The sequence below is a fragment of the Hydra vulgaris genome, chromosome 11 (assembly GCF_038396675.1).
Source record: "Hydra vulgaris chromosome 11, alternate assembly HydraT2T_AEP".
NCBI classification, from domain to species: Eukaryota; Metazoa; Cnidaria; class Hydrozoa; order Anthoathecata; family Hydridae; genus Hydra; species Hydra vulgaris.
In genome coordinates this window covers 33,922,501-33,945,114 of record NC_088930.1, presented here as the reverse complement: position 1 = coordinate 33,945,114, position 22,614 = coordinate 33,922,501, and the positions used below count along the sequence as shown (strand labels likewise).

Here is a 22,614-nt window from a genome sequence, read left to right as displayed (position 1 = left end):
AATATTGAGTTTATTAAAAATTTTACAAAAAACATTTTTTACTATTCCCCCTCTAATATGTCGCAAACAAAAGAATGATTAAAATTTTTTTTATTGTTTTATTTATTTTATTGTTCTAAAAGCATTATAGAGCTCATTTTATAGTTTAGCTTTTTTATTTAGCTTGATTTAAATATTTTATTTACAATGAAGTACGTAATAAAGCGCAGCATAGTTCTGATTGCGTAAAGAAATTTTTTTATCTATTTATTCCATCCATCAGTCCAACATCAGCAGCACCAGCATAACCCAAACGGACTTTTTAAAAAAAAACTACGTTTCGAATGTCTTTTAAACATTTTTTAAACGTTTCTTAAAGTTTAGAACGTTTATAAGACGTTTAAAAGTCATTCAGAGTTATTAAGGCAGGCTAAAAACTAATGCCTGCTGGTACCAACCAGTGGTATTTATAGTTAAAGTTGCACTTTGACTATTGATCTTTAATTAAAAACCATATTTCAAAAATATAATAATAATATATTAAATCGTTTATATAGTATTTTCAAAGGGAAATTTTTAAACCGCCGTATAGTTCAAACCTCCGTTCAATTAGCAGCCCCTGAACATATTGTGCATTAATAGAAGTAACATACCAACATTAGATTCCTTTATTTAATTTTTTTAATTTAAATTGAAATAACGGTATCCAATCAGGCTTTGTTGTAAGATGATGTTGTAAGATGATTAATGATTGATGATTAATGACTATAAGTTAATTCGGACCATTGTGCGATACAAAGTTCTTTTTTCTCCTTTATCAATGATCGGCATAGCTCTGTGGAAAACTGCCATATTATCCCAAATCAAGATATCACCCTGACTCCATTTGTGAAAGTAAAAAAAAAGCTCTTGTTGCATAAACTTCCAAATCTCATCAAAAGCTCTTAACTCTTCTTGGGTGTAAAATAACTCCTGCTCCTCGGTAACTTTAAACAAGAACACACATTCTCGCTTATTAAGAGGATGTTTAAATATAAATCTATGTTCTGCTGTTGGATAACGCTCCAAATGCTCCTTTAAACCATTACGAAAATCAGTAATGAAATTGACTTTAACTATAATTTTAGTATCTTTAAGTATCTTCAAAATATGCTGAGGTGCATAATCTCTAGCGAGACAAGCATCTATAAAGCCAGTACCTCCTCCCTCTAAAAAAGATGATATTTCGTCGCCATAAAGAATTGAAAATATGAAATTTTTTGGGTAAGGAAAATAGTTTCCATCTTTGTGCCAATATTGTCCAAAACTGTGTTGTGGCCCTTTCCACGAACCATTTTGCCAGTAATTAGAAACAGCCGCAATAGCGGGATGGCCCAGGTAGCTATTATTTCCTAAGAAAAAATAAATATAAAATAAATTAAACAAATTGTAGTTGCCAAAGCTTAGAGTGAATTAAAATAAAGTTTGCTCTTTGCTAAGATACTGATCCGTCGGACAAAAGTGTTTTCTCTTAATAAATCGCTAATTTTTGTTTAGGAACTTTAGTTAAAGTATTTCGTCAATTTCAATCCTTAAAACTAAATCAAATTTTAAGAGATTTTTATTTAAGACGGGATTAAATCTTGCTTTTGAAAATCTGAAGCTAATGATAAATTTGTTAAAACTACTGAATTTACAGATAAAAATGTTAATTGAAAACGCTATGGTTAGACTATTTAAGTTTACTATTATACATAAATGAAACAAAAAGTTACAAAATAGTTATTGAAAAGTTATAGTTGATTTGAAAATAATATAGGTTTACGCATGTTTAAAGTAACAGAAACAAGCACAGGTTTCAAGCAATCCGAATTCGTAAATCTGTGAAGTACTTAAACCTCCACAGGTTTACGATGGTCTCTGTAACTTTTCTCCTAAAACAGAAAACCTATATAAAAAATTCAAGGCGGTTAATGAAATATATGTACTTTTAAAAAAGTAAAATAAAAAAAAAATTTCCAGAAAAAAGTATTTAGTATACAGTATCTTAAAAATTATTTATAGAAAATAAAAAAACAAACAGGACATTGTTCATCTATTTACGTCCTGAAAAATTGAAAATTAAGTATCTGATATAGATTTGTTAACCAGAGGTTTTCAAATTTCATTCCTAAATTTAGCATTTCACAAGTCGAATTCCAAAATAAAGCTTTTTGCTGCATACGAAATTAGTGCTTTCGGATGCAGCAGCTTTTGCTAAACAACGTTTGGTAACTTGCGGAATAGTCGCTTAAGGGAAAAAACTTGTGAAACATGTTACTATAGATGTATTTAATTATGCTTTTTCGAACTAAAAATGTATAATAATTATGTAATTAAGTGCTATAATATATAGCACTTAGTTACATAATTATTATATAGGAACAAAATTGAGGGGGCAGATCTTTAAAAAGTATCAACTGATTTCTAAATAAAAAACAAAATTCATCAAAACCTAAAATCAGCCTACTGAAATGTGCCATATGCCCGACTAACCGACTATACTTTTAAAAAACCAACTATAAATATCTTATAGTTGGTTACTTATCTTTGCCCTTGATTTAATAATCGCTAATTTGCGTGAAACTATGTTTAAAATAAATCTAGTGTTTTAATTATTTAGTTTTTAATTTATTTGTTACTATATCTATATCTATATATATATATATAAATAGATAGATCATATATATGTAAATAAATAAATATATATATATATATATATATATATATATATATATATATATATATATATATATATATATATACATACATACATATATGTACATATATATATATATACATATATATATATATATATATATATATATATACATACATATATGTACATATATATATATATATATATATATATATATATATATATATATATATATATATATATATATATATATATATATATATGCCCTAGATTTAATAATCGCTAATTTGCGTGAAACTATGTTTAAAATAAATCTAGTGTTTTAATTATTTAGTTTTTAATATATTTGCTACTATATCTATATCTATATATACATATAAAAATAGATAGATCATATATATGTAAATAAATAAATAAATAAATATATATATATATATATATATATATATATATATATATATATATATATATATATATATATATATATATATATATACATACATACATACATATATGTACATATATATATATATATATATATATATATATATATATATATATATATATATATATATATATATACACATATATATATATACACATATATATATTTAAACAACTTTAAAAAGTATTCTACACAATAGAGTGCTCAATGTTCTTAAAAGAACAGAGCAATTATATATTAGTAGAAAATCACTTAACAAAATATGTTAAAATGGAAAAAAAATTTGTTAAGTGATTTTCTACTAATATATATATATATATATATATATATATATATATATATATATATATATATATATATATATATATATGTATATATGTGTGTGAGTGTGTGTGTGTGTGTGTGTGTGTGTGTGTACATTATAAAAGTATATAGCTAACTGCAACATAAGTCTATGTCAACAACTTCAGATGTGCCTAAAATACTAGCATCTGAATCTGAGTCAATATTCCAAATTAAAAAGTTATTAGAGTCAGACTGTAGGGATAGTAAAAAAAGAACCTTAGTCTTGAAAACGGCTAGATGAAATTGTATGAGCTAGGGCGTCGATGTCTGTAGTAGTACAAGACGTCGTGGATGGGATAGACAGTAATGAACTTACTTATTTATATATTTTTTACATATTATTTTCCTTTTTGTGAACTGTAACCTGAAAGAAACTTTAATTCCTAGACCTTTTATATACATAATTTAAATAAATTTATGATCGCTGAGAAAATTGCGCTCTCTCTACCTGGTAGAAATTTTTGGTAAAAATTATTTACACTAAATAAAGTGTATTCTTAATATTTCTGAAGTTTCAACAATTTCAACTTTAAACTGTCCGTAGGTTTTCTTTTGTTTTTTTTATACAAAAATAACCTAGCTTGTGGTTAATAAAAATTGCTGGAAGTTGCGGTAAATAATACTGTTGAAAGTGACGTAACAATATCGTATTTAATAAACTAAGTTATAACTCTTTCACTTGACTTTAATGTAATATTGTTACATTAAATTTATTAATGTTTTAATTGGTACTTAATGTTTTTAAATGTTTTTAATGTCTCCAGTAGGCTCGTGGCCAACTAAAGACATTAAAAAAAAGCTAGTAAGCATATAATATTAATTGATACTTTTGTTTTTTATACACTATTATAACAACAACATGTGAAAGCATCGAAAGCATAATTAAAATTAATTTTTACTTAAAAAAAAATTAGCCCTTTGGCTAAAAACTAAATAAATTGTTTCATCCAAAAAACGCTCGAAAAAAATTTTTGAAACAATGTTTCTTTTAAAAAAATTTGTGGAAATTTTTAACGTAAAATATACTGTAATAAAGTGCGGAAAATCTCTCCTAATTCTAATGCTGCGCTAACCCAAACCTTCAATTGATGTAGCAATCCTTTGAAATTACTCTCTAAATCAGTTTATGTATGTACTGAAGCCCTAAACCCTACCCTATTTTCGCACTTTTTTCCCACACTGAAATCTATTTAAAAAAAAATTTATTTCCGTATTTTCCAATGTTTTATGAAATTCGCTAATTTTGCTCTACAAAAACTGTGCTTTAAAAAAATGTATTCTTGCGACAACTGAAAGCATCAAAATTTTTTTCTAAAATATTAGCGCAGTTAATACTTATAGGGAAGACGGGCAAGATGGCAAACGTTTTAAAAATCTTGATTCTTCTCTTTGCAATAATCTTTGCAAAAGTTTTTTTTTTTTTTTAATATCTTCGCTCCCAACAAGGCTGCAAGCAACCACTAATTAAAGTTGGAAGTTACTAGAAGAGGAAAGATGAAGTTTGTAAAGCAAGATAATGATTGACAGACAACTTAAAAGATTGCAAATTATATGAATCAGGAAAGCAAGATGAATAAAGCAAATTCCAAAGAACTGATGTTCGAGGAAAAAAACTAGACGAATAAGAATTTTTGGAGCACTAAGGAACAGTCACAGAAAAAGGATGTGACTTAATTAAATGACGAGTAACACGAGAATGAATTTTAGTAGATGGCACAAGACAAAGTGTCGAGCTCGATAAAGAACTCGACACATTGCTTGTGTCATCTACTAAAATAGGGCCAAGGATTGAACCTGTTGTAAAATTACCATCTGCAACCTAAGCAGATGCTAATTTTACAATAGATTTTATATATGGTTTCCAAGAAAGATTGGAAGTAAGAGTTAACCCTAGAAGATGGAAGGTAGATGACTCATTGAGTACATTACCATTTATAAATATAGGAAGATCTAAATTATAGTGATAACGATTGACTGAAAAAAGTTAAGTTTTACCTGAATTAAAGTTCACCAGCCACTATGAGCCCCATGCTGTAGCAGAAGTGAGATCCTTTTCAAGCTCAAATGCCCCATCCAAGCAATCAGAAAGTGTTGACTTTTTATCAAGACAAGAATAAATGGTAGTATCATTAGCGAAAAATGCCACATAAGATGTGAGAATATCTGTAAGATTGCTAATGTAAATTAAAAAGAGTATAGGGCCAAGGATTGAACCTTGACGAACCCCTGAAGTTACAGAATAAGAAGAAGAGTGCTGTCCATCGAGGACATTATCTATACTACGATTGGAAAAGAAGGACTCAATAATCTTAAAGATGTTACCAGATACACCGAAAGAAGAAAGCTTATGGAGAAGACCAGCACGCCAAACTTTATCAAAAGCATTAGAAATGTTAAGAGCTATAGCCTTAATCTGATGCACCACCTTTATCTAATGCATAATAAAGCCTATCGGTTATTACTGTTGCCAAATTAGCTGTAGAACGAGAAGATCGAAATCCATATTGATGATTAGAAAGTAAGTTACTAGATTTAAGGTGTGAGATTAAGTGTTTGTTAATTAAAGATTCAAAAACCTTGCTTATGATAGAAAGAAGACTAATGAGTTTGCAAGAAATCAAATGAACTTGCAAAATTGTTTTCATCTTTTTAATAAAGTTCTTTCTTTATCTAAAGAAGAAGTTTCTTCTGATATTTTGTACTGCTTTGTCAATAAATGCTCCTCTAACTAAAAATGAATTTTAAAAGAATCAAAACAAACAAACTTATGGCAAAATTAAGTATGTAAAAAATATAGTTTAAATCGCAATCCCTTCCTTTCTACCTCAAATGGTTTAAAAGTTAAAAGTTTCATGTTTAAAGTTTCTTTCAGTACTTGTAAATGGAACAAGCAGTTAATACATTTGTTAATAGTTTATTGCTTAAACTCCATCTCCAATTTTATTATTACAAAGTCATTTAGTTTTCTTACAGCTCCTAGAAGTTGCATATACTTGGAATTTTAGGACCAGTTAAAACAACACTCTCAATTTTCGCTCTCAAAATCTTTTGCTATTAATAAGTTTTGTCAAAGTTTACATAACTTTTAAGAATGGTTTTAGCTGATGCATTTTTCATATTGATTTTGTCTTTTTTATTACAAAACTCGTTAAAGTCGTATCGTAGAAGGTTAAAACTATTATTATTTATTTTTTGGTTTTTTATTCTTAGATTCAACTAGATATTTAGAATGATAACAACAATACCTCCTGCTTTACCCGGTTTTGCAATAATGTTTAATATTTCTAGTTCATCTAGGCGAAACTGATTTAGAACTAAATCAGCAGTAGAGATAACAGATGAAACACCTTGATTGCAACGATATGCAATTGTTAGATAAGCATGCTTGAAAACTATGATTTTCTTTTGATAGAAACATATCTATGTGTATACTTATACGTTTATTCCAAACAATTTCATTTTCTGACAAGTTTTATTTTATATTTTGTGCACTTTAAAAACGAGGATAAAAACTGTTTTATTTAATTATTATGATCAATAAAAGTCAAATTTATGTCATTCGCACCACTGTTGTTATAGATTTTCTTAGGCTTTTTAATTTTATTTGGTATTTCAGTTTTGATAGTTTCATTATCTTTGAGCACTTTTAAAAATTCTTTTGATTGACCAGGTGCAATGGGTTCTACAATTTTATTTTTTTGAATTTCCTCTGTACTCTGATGTTTTTTTCTCATTTTTTTGTTTTGCAGATTTATATTATAAATAAATATATTAAATAATTTTTGTAGTTGTAGATTTAAAAGGTTAAGTTTGTCTGGATCTTAAATAATCTCTTATCGTATAAAATCAATATCAGCAGCTGTTGCTATAGATTCAAGTTCAGTTTTTGATTTTGTTACTTCTCTGCTTGTATCGGAATAGTGTTCCTATTGACAATGATTGCATACAATTTGCAAGATTGCAAATTATATACAATCAATAACCGAAAAAAAAATGTTTGCGGTACTTATTAATTGATGCTGTTTTTGCTTTGTGAAATTAACCCAGTAATTGTTAAGTAGCATCGAAAACCATCAAAGCTTACAACCATGAAAAACGTTTATCACTCTCATACAATTGTTTGAGCTACCGAAAAACTTAAATTTAATTAAATATAAAACTAAATCTTATAGAAAATGAAATAACATAACAAGAAAAATATTAAATATAGTTAGGTGTTAAATCTTTTAGTTTTTTTTTACCAAGAGCCTAAAAAAATTGCACGATTGGAATTAAATATATATATTCTACCAGATATGTTAGTTTATTTTACACAAGTTAGGTTGAACTTTTACGCTCGCTAATCAAAAAAATATTTAAAAAAATTACGACTTATTTTAATACATGAAAGTTTTGCTTCAATCGCTGGTGTTTACCAGGGGTTGTTCATTTCTAAATTCACTTATTTAAACAAAATCATAACATCAATACACCTTCACTTACGTCACGAATGTATGAACTAACATCGGAAGCAAACTAGTATTCTACGAACCCCGGTTCAGATAGCTACATTATTTGTGTCAACGCTACATATAAATATACTCCTTAGTATTAAATCAAACAAATACTAAATCAAATATTTATACTAAATCAACTCTATACTATATTAATTTTTCATTAAGGATACAGAAATACAGTGACTAGCATTGGAATACTTATTTGTTTTTGTGGGTTTTTTTAGTGTTTTAGCTGTTTATGATGTACATTAAACATTATTTTAGGAGGTGTTTACTTACTTTTTGTTTTAACATAATTTAAAAAAACCTTTTGAATTAGTTATTTGAAAAAGGCTTAACAAAACAAAACGTACAGTTTAAAGTTGAAAAAGTAATTTATTACTTTCAAGTAAATTCAGTAAAGTAATTTAATAAGTAAAATAAACTATAAAGTAACTAAATTACATAGCCTCCTTGTACCATTTCTTAGCAAAGCTGTTGCATGAACAGAGGAGCATTCACAAGAAATATCCGTAATCAATAAAAGCACTAATTTTAAACACCTTTTTCTGTGCGCTTTCAAAAACTCTCTACTCATTACGTAAATAAGAATCATTTATTACAAAGTGGAGACTAAATAATAATAAAATGATATTATAAACTTTTACCTTGGAACGAAGATGGAAGTATAATTGTTTCGCCAAGTTTAGCAGTGAATGCTTCTTGTTGATATCTTGTAAGACGCTGTTTTTTAATTACTACAGCACCGTATTTACTTACGTCATTTCTTAGCCTTATGATATCTTTTTCGTCCAAGTTATTAACATCTTTTACCCAATAAAGAATTTTACCCATATTGTTTTTTGACGGTTTTTTAAACAGATTGTGTTTACTGTAACAAAATTTATCCTGTAACGACGATACAAATGGATATTTTTGAGAAGCATAGCAAACGTCAACACTGTATCCAGCTACATAACTCATTGTAACTAAAAATGCTAATAACTTAAACATGTCTAAGTTTTTTTATTTGTAAATTTTTAACCTGCCGTAAATATAATATGAGAACTTAATCGGTTAAAAGACTTTATGTTATTAAATATTTTCTACTACACTACTGTAGTTTTTATAATAAAAGCAGCAAACTTAATTCAAAAACACGTTACCAAGTTGACAGTTAAGACCATATAAAAATATTTGAGTTTAATCCCGGATAAGCAAAAAACTTATTTGATTGATAATAAAGTTTATTTTTCCCCAGAGACAAAGAAGTTAAATATTTAAAATTTTTAAAATAAATATATTTTTTTACTATTCAAAACAAATAAAACTTGTTAAAAGTAAGTTTGTTTTTTTTCTTTATTTTATTTTAAATTCTTTTTATGTTTTATATACAGTTTTTTTTCTTATAAAATATTATTGTAAATTTCATATTTTATGGTTAAATAAATGGATTATTAGTAAACAACAGTAATAATTATTGTTGTTTACTTTTGACAAGAACAATTATTTTCTGTAAACTTTTAAATTGATTTGTAATCATCTTAATTTCTTAAATAATTAACTTATTGAGTTAATTATTTAAGAAGCAATTGCCTTTAAAAAAAAGTTCTGTGATTTGTTAAAAAATTTTAAGTTGTTCACATACATACATACATACATACACACATACATACATACATACATACATACATACATACATACATACATACATACATACATACATACATACATACATACATACATACATACATACATACATACATACATACATACATACATACATACATACATACATACATACATACATACATACATACATACATACATACATACATACATACATACATACATACATACATACATACATACATACATACATGCATCCATACATACATACATACATATATGTATATATATATGTATATATATATATATATATATATATATATATATATATATATATATATTTATTTTCATTAGAAGAGTTTTGATTTAGTCTATGGTTAATTGAAATAGGAAATGGTTCTGAGGCCGGCTGGTAGTCAGGTTTCCCGAACTCTGTGGTAGTTCTCAGAGAATCTGGTTCCATCAACAGCTGAAAAACATAAGAGCACTAAAAGTTCCATGTTGCATATGGATGGTATCCCTGTTCGTACATTTGGTGTGCATTGTCAAGGCCACATTTGAAGCCCTTTGTTACGGCTTAGAGTATTTAATGATAATGAGGCATTTGCTTGGACTCTTAAACAGTGGACTGAGTACTATCTGTGCTTTGAGCCAAGTTCTTTAAAAATTTAAAAAGACTAAAGTACCAAAAACTATGAAACACAAAAAAGCATCGTCATCACCAAGTTCTTTAAACCTATCATTCACTAATACGTGGTCTTCAACTATTCACTAATACGTGGTCTTCGAAGTAACTTTTCTTCTGTTGAGTCTTATCTCTTGCAAATTTCACCTAACCTACTTGCTCTTTGTGAGACTAATTTGAGTTCAGCTATCTCATCTTGTGATCTTAGTGTTGATGGTTATCTTCCTTTAATTCGTAAAGACTTCAATAGTCACGTGTTTGACCTGGGCATTTACATTCGTAAGAATTCACCCATTTATCGTGAAACTAGGTTTGAATCCACAGACTATTCTTTTACGTGCTTTCGTTTAGCACCACTTCACTCTATCACCTTTCTCTTTGTTCTATACTGCTCTCCTTCGTCTCAAGACTGCACTCTTTTTGATGTCATTTCTGATCAAATTGACCAAGCCCTCTCTCTTTATCTATCAGCCAATATCGTTGTTGTCGGTGACTATAATGCTCATCACACTGAATGGCTTGGCTCTAGTGTCAGTGACTCTGTAGGCATTAATGCCCACAACTTTAGCCTTTCTCAGTCTCATACTCAAAAAGTCAACTTTCCAACTCGCTTTCCAAACAACCCGAATCATTTACCTTCTCTACTCAACTTATGTCTTGTTTTTGATCCTAGTCAGTGCTGAGTTTCTCCACATTCACCTTTAGGTGCTTCTGATCACAGATTGATCTCTCTAAACCTATTATCTTATTTTCCTTCATCATCTGAATCCCCCTATCATTGTACCTCTTATAACTACCTTAAAGCTGACTGGGACTCTTTTCGTGATTTTCTTCGTGATGGCCCTTGGGTAGATTTCTTTCATCTTTCTGCTGTCAAATGTTATTCTTACATAACGTCGTGGGTTCACACAGGCATGGAATCTTTTATTTCCTCGCAACAATTCTATGTCAAGCCTCACTTACTCCATGGTTTTCCTCACAATGTGATGTTGCAATTTCCAATCGAAACCGTTACTTCCATATTTATCAGCAAAACAATTCTCCAGAAACCAGCCGTCTGTTTATTACTGCTTGAAACCATTGTACAAAGATTTTATCTAACGCCAAAACCTGCTATTCTCAGGTCATGAAATCTCATATTTCATCACAAAAATTAGGTTCTCGTGACTTCTGGAGAATCTTTAATAGCATCAATAATAAGAGCAAATCTGAAGTTCCTTATCTCTTGTATGGTTCAGACTTTGTCACCTCACCTAAAGACAAAATGGAATTGTTTGTTAAGAACTTTTCATCAATGTCATCTCTTGATTCCACTAGTTGTATTCTACCTGAGAAAGCCGTCAAACAGGTTGATCTATTGCTTAACATTCCTATCACTCCAGCTTCTGTATCAAAAGTGATTTCCTGCTTAGACTCTTCTACAGCTTGTGGTCTAGACAACATACCTGTTATAGTCTTCCAAAAGTGTTCTCCGGAGCTGTCATCTATACTTTCAAAACTATTTAACAAGTTCTTATCAGAGTCCATTTTTCCGGCTTGCTGAAAAACGGCATCTGTTATGCCTATTTTCAAAAAATTCTGGAGAGCGACTCGTCTAACTACCGCCCCATTAGTCTTCTTTCTATCATAAGCAAGATTTTTGAATCTTTAATTAACAAGCACTTAATCTTGAATCTAATAGCTTACTTTCTAATTATCAATATGGATCTCGATCTTCTCGTTCTACAGCTGATTTGCTAACAGTTATAACCGATAGATTTTATTGTGCATTAGATAGAGGTGGAGAGGTGATGATGATGATGATGATGATGATGATGATGATGATGATGACGATGATGATGATGAATATGATGATGATGATGATGATGATGATGATGATGATGATGATGATGATGATGATGATGATGATGATGATGATGATGACGATGATGATGATGAATATGATGATGATGATGATGATGATGATGATGATGATGATGATGATGATGATGATGATGATGATGATGATGATGATGATGATGATGATGATGATGATGATGATGATGATGATGATGATGATGATGATGATGATGATGATGATGATGATGATGATGATGATGATGATGATGATGATGATGATGATGATGATGATGATGATGATGATGTGCTTATCAACCTCATGGGTATATCGGATAAAATCTTTTATTGGCCATACCCAAAACAAGAACTGTTGAAGACAGGCGTAACATACACAAGATATTAAATATTCATGTGCAAGAATATATGGAGCATTTTGTTTTTAGCATAGACGATTTGCAAAGTGATATACAAGTTCTGTAGAGAATAAGCTAAAAATTTTTATCATAGATTTATTTATAGATTTCATAGTGTTTTTTGTAGTTTTTTTTTCTATCAAAGGGTTTTTTGAAATCAAGATTTCTTTAGGCACAACCACCCATTAAAGTTTCTTAGTTTATTGAGAGCATATAGGTGTATAAACCATTTTCAAATAACTATGCTTCAATAGCTCTTTGGCGTATCGATCTTTTGCTTCTCAAAGTTAGCATAAATATTGAACGGCCCCGGGGTAGTTTTGGGTAACGGGAAAAAGTGTGTTGCAGGTTTTTGAAATATAAAAATTGATTTTACATTTTTTCATAAAAACTTAGCTCTTTCTCTCATTTTAAACAACTTTTTTAACTGTATGAAATTGCTACATCTAAACATAGAAAAGCTAGAAAAATGAAAAAGTCAACATTTTATGAAACTTTAAATCGCAATAACTTTTGAACCCTTTGAATTATGGTCTTAAACTTTCAAGTTTTTTTTATGAAACGATAAGATATTTCTAAAATTTTTAACAAAATTCAATGACTCAACTATTTCAAGTTGCTGTTTTTGCCTCGTTTTTAATAAAAAATGACTCTGAGGTATATATAATTCTAAAAAACCAAAGAATTTCCTTATAATTTAACAAATATATTTTTAACCTGCTTTTGAATGTGTCATGTTATTAATCTTTTTTAAATTTTACTAAAGTAATATTAATATCTTTCAAGTACCGGTATTTAAAACTCCGGGATCAATCCTGGGATCCTGGAACTAGGTAAATGCAATATCAAAATCCCGGGATCAAAAATATAGCACGGGATTACTAACCCTAATTAGATCCATTATTAAATATCGAATTTTTTTAAACGTTAAAAAATTATAAAGCTTGATATCAAAAAGTTAAACCAACTGGTCATGAAAGTGTGCTATTTATAATGTCGCCACTGTGTGTGTGTATATATATATATATATATATATATATATATATATATATATATATATATATATATATATATATATATATATATATATATATATATATATATATATATATATATATATATATATATATATATATATATATATATATATATATATATATATATATATATTTATATATATACAGTATCGGACAAAACGAGTGCAACCAAATAATGCTAATTTAGTTTCTTTATATAAAAGTGCTGCATTTTTTCAATTTAAAGAAATAACTATGTAACTGTTTAGAGACAAAGTTCTTCAAGTTTTATTCATCACAAAGTTCATTATTTGTACACGAAAATTAATAAATTAATCAAAAGTATTAAAAAAAGTTGATTTCCTTCTGGACAAAACAAGTGCAACTCGACAAAATGTTGACCAAGCTGTATTTCGCTATCAATATTTCGTGGCGAATCCCTTGTTGTCGATCACAGCCTTGCATCTTCGAGGCATAGGTTCGATCAGGTGATCAATGAAACTTTGTGGAATCGCTGCCCAGGCCTTTTGGATTTGTTCAAACAGTTGATACTTATTACGAACACCTTCACGATTAATTCTGCGGTTGACGATCTCCTACAGGTTCTCGATAGCGTTGAGATCCGGAGATTGAAGCGGCCAATCCATCACCGATAGGTGGTTATCTTGAAACCACTGCTTCACTACTTTTGCAGTGTGTTTCGGATCGTTGTCTTGCTGAAAAACCCATTTTATTGGCATATTCCGCATGAGTTAATATAACATCTTTTCAGGATATTTTTATACATGAAACGGTCCATTATTCCATCGTTTCGATGTATTGGACCTAGACCGTTAGCAGAAAAACACCCCCAGACCATTACATTGCCTCCACCATGCTTCACGGTCTTATGGCAGTAACGTAAATCGAGGCGTTTTCCGGCCGGTCGACGTACACGGTAAATGCCTATTCTCTAATTGCTTTTGTATCTCAACTGATGATATCCAAGGATCCTTCTTGACGGATCTGGCAATCATAGAATCCTCTCTAGAAGTGGTGGATTGCGGTCTTCCACCTTTGTTATCTGCTGCCAACTTCCTCATAGAACGATATTTGGAACATAGTCTTGATACGGTCTATTTTTTCACGCGATATTTATCACAAATACTCTTTTGTGACATTCCACTTACGTAATCGCCAATAATTTTCTTTCTTAGTTCCAATCCAAGACTGTCGGGAGCCATTTTTGCACTTGAAGTCATAAAAATAATAAAAATAAATAATCACGCTTCTCAAGGCTTACCGTGTTACATTTACCTTATGATGATACAATAATGCTCTGTGGAACACAACGTCTTGGTTGGATGTGGACTGTATTGATGTAATGAAACACTTGTTGTATTTCACTTCTTGTATTGATGTTCTTCGATAAAACACTTTGATAAAACTGACTTCGATAAACTGTCTTGATAATACTGACTGATTGACTTCCATATACTGACTGAATTACATGTCGATTTACATGTCTCTTGTATAGTAAAATGAACCTGTATGAACCGGTTCTGGAAGATTCTAGATGCTTCTTTTCGATGCTTTTGGAAGCTTCTGGATGCGTCTGGATGGATGCTTCTGAATGTTTCTGGATATTTCTGGATGCTACTGGATGCTTCCAGATGCTTCTTCTGGAAACTTCTGGAAGCTTTTGTTTGCTTCTGGAAACTTCTGGAAACTTCTGGATACTTCCTTTAATTATTAAAAAACTTCCGTGACGTTGACACGAACCACACTTAAGAAAATAAAACAAACCAAAAAAGTTGCACTTGTTTTGTCCGCTGCAAAATGGCACTTGTCAACGAAATTCTGCCTGTGTGCTGTCACCTGTCAGCTGATTGCTCATGTCATGGCATGCTATGACTCCAGACTCCTGAACTGTTTGTTGTGGTTGTATAGTTCCTTTTGTTTTTAAGACATGTAAAATTAGGAACACTTTTTAGCATTGTTCGATGTTGGTTGCAAATGTTTTGTCCAATACTGTATATATATATATATATATATATATATATATATATATATATATATATATATATATATATATATATATATATATATATATATATATATATATATATATATATATATATATTTATATATATATATATATATATTTAAACAACTTTAAAAAGTATTCTACACAATAGAGTGCTCAATGTTCTTAAAGGAACAGAGCAATTATATATTAGTAGAAAATCACTTAACAAAAATTTTTTTTTTATTTAACAATGTGTTTCATCAACAAAGATTCATCAGAAATGCATCATTTCTGATATATATATATATATATATATATATATATATATATATATATATATATATATATATATATATATATATATATATATATATATATATATATATATATATATATATATATATATGTATATATATATATATTAACACACTTTGCGAAATTCAGGTCGGCATTCGGTAATGCCGACGCAAAAGCCGACCTATTTTTGCTTTAGGACGGCATACCGACCTGAATATCCTAAAGTGTCGGCATACAAATTAAAATACATGTAAAAAATATACAATATTCGTTAAATATTAGTTTATAATTTATTTATTGTAATTACCTGCTTTTCAAGTTTGACATATTTTATTAAAACAAAAATTCATTTATTTTTTTCAATTTATTTTTTCTCAAATTTATTCAAGCAAAGCAAGGTTCATTTAAAAGTTAAAAAATATTGTTTTTATTGCAACTGTCTTACAACTGCCAACTTACAACTGCCTGTTGTTTTCACGCTTTTTTAATCACAATTTAAGCGCAATTATTATTATTATTATTTTTTTATTAAGTTTTAAAATCTAATTTTAATTTATTTTATTAGTTAAAACCGTTCATTTACATGTTTACGTTTTTTTAATATTATTTAAGATCAGAAAGTCTATTAGGAAAGTTTAGTCTTGGTATAGTTATGTTAAACACATGTGGAGAAGAAACATTAATTACAAAACTTTTTTTAAGTTTGATAGAAGTTAAGGCTTCCATTAAATCCATTCAAAATAAAAAATGTAACAGTAACACAAGCTCAAAACAAGTCATAATGCCTAACAAAATGCGAGTCATCAGGAACTCGTAGGAAGGAACATCAAGTAGATAATCTTAAAAGACACAACTATTATTTAGAAACTTTGATTGATTTTTACAACCAGCAAATAGTTGATCCATATAATACTTTAATGAAAAAAGTTAAATTTAAGCTTGAAGGAATTAAAAAAGATTTGTGTCAAGCCAATAGAGTTATATTCAACACAGTAAAGTAAGATGTCCTTCTTGTAATTCAACCATTAAGTAAGATTTTACAGGATAACTCGTTGATTCTACCGTCATTAATAACAACATGCTCTACTACTTTTAAAACATTAGAGAAACTGGAAAAGCTATTACACCGTGAACATTCTAAAGCTATGCGAAGACCAGAGGTATTTCCTAATACCTCTAGTATGCTTACCATGTTAAAAAGTGTAGACATTGTGGAAAGAGAAACCAGACAAGAACTTGGTAGTAACAACACACTATTTAAAGAAGATTATGTTATCAAAGGTAACTTAGATAAAGCGCTTGAAGAAGTTACTGATGAAATACTCAACGTTGTTACCAATTTAAGAGTAGCATTCCGAGTCCACCTTGATCTGGTATTTAAAGAACCAGTTTTTCAAGCAATAGCAGTTCTGCTTGATTCAAAATCCAGCGAGATGTTAGAAATAGCCGAACTTATGGCGAACGTTAATGTGATAGCTACAAAGTTCCAAATTCTATTAGAAGCAAACAACTGATTTTACGCGCCTGGAAATTGAAATTGTAGTGGAGCATACTAAAAGATTTATGCTAGGAAAATTGGTAGAAAAAGTGTCCGAACCTTTTTAAAATGCAACACCAGTTAGGTATCACGAACATCCTATATATAGTGGAATTATCCATTGCAATGCCAACTTCCAATGCAGAAACGGAAAGGGTATTTTTATTTTTGAGACAAATTCTTTCTAATGATCGCCAAAAAATTTATAATAAAGGGTTAGAAAGCATTCTCCGCAATGACTGCTTTGCAAACCCTTGTTTCTTTTGACAGTAAATCTTTTGATCAAGAAAATTTGATTTCTAACATTAACTTAAACAATATTTCTGATGATGATTGGACAGAAAATTCTGATGAAAAGTAAATTATGAAAATACGTTAATAAGACAATCACCATTGCACGAAAACAGTTTGTATATGAGAAAAAACCACTATTTTTAGTATTTTTAACTTTTGTTTCCCCTCTATCAATTTACATATAGTTACAAGTTCATACTATACTACAATTAAATGTTGAAAAACACCACTCCTACTACTGTAACTCCTACAACAGTTGGAGCATTAAATGCCTATTCCCCGTTGAGGTTAAAACAACCGGATGTAAACTGTCTACTCATTTTATTAAAAAATTTGCCGTTTTAAACAAAACCTTCGCCTACAGCACATAAACTAAAATTGTATTTCTAAACGATGTTCTTTCTATGAGCAATCAAAAAACCAATTAAAGTATAATAAATAAACTATGACCATTTTTTGTGTGTTAAAAAAACCACTTAATAAAACTAAAAAATCACTAATTCATAAATTGGCTATATACTTAATTTACTACACAAAATTTAAATGCTATATTCTTCAAAATATTACTGTCTGAAGCTATGCTATTATAAAGCAATCCTTTTATAATCAATTAATCATTACCCTATCGTAACAGAAAGCAAAAAATCCAATTTTTTTTTCGATTTAAGGTCGGCACGCTTCTGTCGACCTGAAATCCTTCGAATTTCGCAGACTATATATATATATATATATATATATATATATATATATATATATATATATATATATATATATATATATATATATATATATATATATATATATATATATATATATATATATAACCATTATCTTGTTCTACTCCAAAAGCTAATTTTGCTATATCAAAAATATTAACAATCTAATGTTTATAAAATATAATGATTGGTCCAAGCAGAATATAAAGATTTGTCTTATCAAAAGTATTTTTACTAAACAATATACAGGATTACATGTATTAAATAAACACTTATGTCATTATATAACCAACCACATAAAATACAAATTAAAAACATAAACATGCCAATAATGGAAGAATTGGAATAAAATTTAAATTTCAGAAAAATATAAAAGAATTTAATAACTGGAACGTAAAAATTAATAACAAAAAATTAAAATACTATAAACAAAAAATTAAAATAATGGAAACACAAAACAATTTAAAAAAATAATTAAAATAGATAATTATGAATTTTTACTTAAAAACCTTTTTTCTAATACAATAAAAATAATTAAAAAAGATTTGTATCTTTAAAAAGACAAGTATAAATTTTAAAAATTAAAAAAAAAAAGTACTATGTATATCTACTGCATACATTAGAATTACATTGGCTTTTGGAAGCATGACGATTTCATCAAGTCTAATTTTTTTCTTTTTTTGAATATAAAAATATATTTGTAATTTTGAAAGAACATCATAATCAACAAACAAGGGAAGTTTATTTAGCAATTTATACTGCTAGAATTCTTAAAACCATAACCATAAAAACAAAACTTTCTCTAATTTCTTGTTGATCTCTTCGAAATAAACTCAAAAAGTCATAACGTTAATCAGTGCCGTGACTAGAGGGTTGGAGTCCCTCCCCACCCACCAAAAATAGACCTGTCATTAGGGCCCTAATTTCTTAAAAATTTTCCACTAAGTATTAATTAAAAAAGATCCTTAAATTTTAAAATGGCCCCTAGGTTTAAAAATGGGCCGCCTAAAATTGTTGTACCCCCTCCCTTTAGGGTGTGTGGAGTTGCCTAGCCACGGCTCTGGCGTTAATCAACTTTCTATAAAGATCACTACTAAGACCTGCACTGTAGTTGAACTGTAGTTGTATATTATAAAGTTAACTAAAAACTGTTATTTCACACGCTAAACAAGATATAGCGATAGATAATCTTCTTTTAAAAAATAAATCTTGCCTAAACTCTTAAAAAGTTAATAAACATACGATCATTTATTTCGTTATAGAAATCATAATATTTGTAAAAAATATGCTTAGAAAAGGTATATAATTGTTTGTGCATTTAAAACAAGTGAAGAACTTTTTTAAACAAAGTGACACGTTTATTAAACATTCAATATTTGAATTGAAAATTTTTGTAACTTCTTTTCATTTCATTAATTTAAAAGTAACAGGCTACTTTTAACCTACCGTTTTAAATGCAATGTTTTAAATTTGTATTGTATTGTTAATACTATTTGTAAAACATAAAATTGTATAGCTTTTTCCAAAATAACATAAAAATATTTTTTATATTAACAGCCATTAAAAGTCTCGTTTTACCAAGCAGCAAAAATATACTAATTAAATCGCCCTACAACTTTGAATTATCGGAGAGTAAGGCTTTAATATCTTGACACGATAACAGAATTGCATTATGTAAATCTTCACATCTGCTTTGCACGGAATCTTTCCATGTGCTAATGACAATATTGATGCTAAAATAAATACAAAGAATTTATTTTTATTATTATTAAAAAGATTATTCGTCATAAAAACAAGGGAAGTTTGTGTACAGCGAGACAAACTTTAATCAAGCTTTAATTAAGTATTAAATATTTTAACAGTTACAAAAATGTCGTTCCAGAAACTATGCTTCAAAGAAATAAATAAAAAATTGTACAAATTTTAACGAGAATGCTTTTAAAAAACATTATCTAATTGTCGCCAAACCATGTGCAGCTTGGCTCATAAAATATAACAGCGAGTTTCGAATTCTTAGTGTCATTCCTAACTATTATGAATCTGAAATTTCTTCTAGCCATTTTAAAATTTATAAAATTAAAATGACAATTGTTGTCATTTTAATTTTATAAAATTTATTTATTTTTTATTTCATAAAAGATAAAAAACTCACGCTTCATCTGAACTTTTAAAATTTAAAGTCACAATATTGAGTTTACTAAAGTTTATAATTTGATAATAGATACTATTTCAATAAGTTAACATGTTCGTTTAGAGTTGCGTTCGAAACAAGAACGTTTACAGTCCACTGTAAACGATTTGTTTCAGTTCAGTATCATATTCGTTTTATCCATAATTGTAAAACAACTATGGATGAAATAAAGCCCAACCACTACCCCAAAACCTTCTGCTTAGCTATAAAATACTAAATAGTATTTAAAAAAACAAAACTGCAAAAAACATTTTCAGGGTTATTAGCTGGGGCTAATAACACCTGCTAGAACTATTATATATATATTAGGGTGGAGTGAATTTTAGTTTTTTTTACAATTCGTTTAGCCTGGGTGTGCAAAAGTTGTCTATTCATTTCAGAAATACTCTGGAAAAATATCAATGCTCTAGGAAATTATCTTGAGGTGCCTCAAGACCTTTAAAATTTTAATGGGTCCCTAATATTAGGTAAAAAAAAGTTTTTCAAAAGTATGTCATGTTGGGTCTTAAAAGAAGCAAAATTTTATAAAAATTTCAAAAATAACAATTATTTTTAAAAAAAATTTGTTATTTTATAGTTTATTGCAGAAAAAATGACCTTTTAAACTAAAAATGAAAAAAATTTATTTTTTTAATTATAATTTCAAAAAAATCTTAAATAATAATTTTTTTATAAAATAATTGTTATTTTTGAAATTTTTATAAAATTTTGCTTCTTTTGAGACCCAACATGACATACTTTTGAAAAAATTTTTTTTACATAATATTTGGGACCCATTAAAATTTTAAAGGTCTTGAGGCACCTCAAGATAATTTCCTAGAGCATTGATATTTTTCCAGAGTATTTCTGAAATGAATAGACAACTTTTGCACACCCAGGCTAAACGAATTGTAAAAAAAACTAAAATTCACTCCACCCTAATATATATATATATATATATATATATATATATATATATATATATATATATATATATATATATATATATATATATATATATATATATATTTATATATACATAGTTAGCTACATGTATATATATAGTAGTAGCCCCTCCAACCTTACTCACAATTAAACTGGGTTTTAAATTGCAGTATTCTTTTTAGGTAACCTTTACCACGGCTAAGGAACCTCACTTACCCCAAAACGTAAAATCTTAAATATAATTTTTTGTTTGGTGTTCTCAGCACCAAGTTACAGCATCAAATACATGTCAAATTGTTCCAAATAACAACTTAGTGAGAAAATATATTATCGTATATCAAGTCGATTTGTATTTCTTATGTATGACATTGCACAATTGTTATAATAATACAGAAAGTAATAAATAAAAAAACAATAAAACGTCTTTTGAACCACTCCATCTTTTGCAACCTTTTCTTATGGCTAAAATAATTTTAACATCAAAAATGATGTTTAAACTGATTTCGATGTTCAAATGCAGTTTTACTTTTTTTTATTCACTACTTTACTTAAAAGTTTAAGTAAAACAGAAAAATATGCTGTTTTAGATATTTCAATAATAGAAATATGGGTTAAAAAACTAAACCTCTCATCAGAAATGGTGTAAAATACTCCATATCCATCAAATACCATAGGACCCATCCCTCCATAAGAATAGGTAAAGCCTGATAAACTGGTTGACAATATATAGTTACAGTCACCACCACTAAACCAAATAAAAAATATTTTGAAAAATTATATAACTATATTAATCCATTGCATAACAAACGTCATAAATTGACTTGTTGTCTCTAACTTCTATACAAAGATTTAAATTAACAACAACAACAAAAATTATAAAATGAGCATAACAATGTGCTACTTTAATGTAAGTATAGTTACTATAACAACGTGATCACTCAACATGTTAGTAAAACTATTACATAGTAAACAACAAATGACCTTAGTTTCCATGCTTTATCAGTAAACAAAGATGGTAAAGAAAGGCCTAAAAATATATAAAATTTCATGTCTTTACTAAACTTTTTTGTTTTTATATATTAAAAATATAAAATTTCATGTCTTTACTAAAATTTCATGTCTTTACTAAAAATTTGTAATTTGT

General features: G+C 28.2%; 2 protein-coding genes across 4 annotated transcripts in view; both read right to left on the bottom strand.

The window, feature by feature from the left end:
- Window positions 1-495: 495 nt before the first annotated feature.
- On the bottom strand, window positions 496-9,110 carry LOC100207895 ((3R)-3-[(carboxymethyl)amino]fatty acid oxygenase/decarboxylase). Its single transcript, XM_065810855.1, has 2 exons — window positions 8,590-9,110; window positions 496-1,370 (listed from the first exon to the last, which is right to left on the bottom strand). The coding sequence occupies exons 1-2, from the start codon at window positions 8,933-8,935 to the stop codon at window positions 745-747; spliced, it is 972 nt and encodes a 323-aa protein (XP_065666927.1). The 5' UTR covers window positions 8,936-9,110; the 3' UTR covers window positions 496-744.
- Window positions 9,111-19,851: 10,741 nt separating this feature from the next.
- The window catches only part of LOC100205473 (peroxisomal carnitine O-octanoyltransferase), a 76,389-nt gene continuing 73,626 nt past the window's right edge, over window positions 19,852-22,614 (bottom strand). For 2 of the 3 annotated variants that reach the window (XR_010641915.1, XM_065810853.1), the window contains 3 exons: window positions 22,452-22,497; window positions 22,096-22,215; window positions 19,852-20,088 (listed from right to left, as the gene is read on the bottom strand). Coding sequence is in view for 2 of the 3 variants with exons in the window: in XM_065810853.1 (XP_065666925.1) it covers window positions 19,965-20,088; window positions 22,096-22,215; window positions 22,452-22,497 (290 nt within the window). In the remaining variant the exon portion in view is untranslated. The remainder of the gene's footprint in view (window positions 20,089-22,095; window positions 22,216-22,451; window positions 22,498-22,614) is intronic. The other variant, XM_065810854.1, reaches the window with a different exon arrangement.

Bases quoted from the DNA above. Each gene is read 5' to 3' on its own strand.
- LOC100207895 (XM_065810855.1), bottom strand. From the start codon at position 8,935: ATGTTTAAGTTATTAGCATTTTTAGTTACAATGAGTTATGTAGCTGGA. The intron at 1,371-8,589 runs GTAAAAGTTTAT...ATTTTTTCTTAG, and splicing joins ACTTCCATCTTCGTTCCAAG to GAAATAATAGCTACCTGGGC.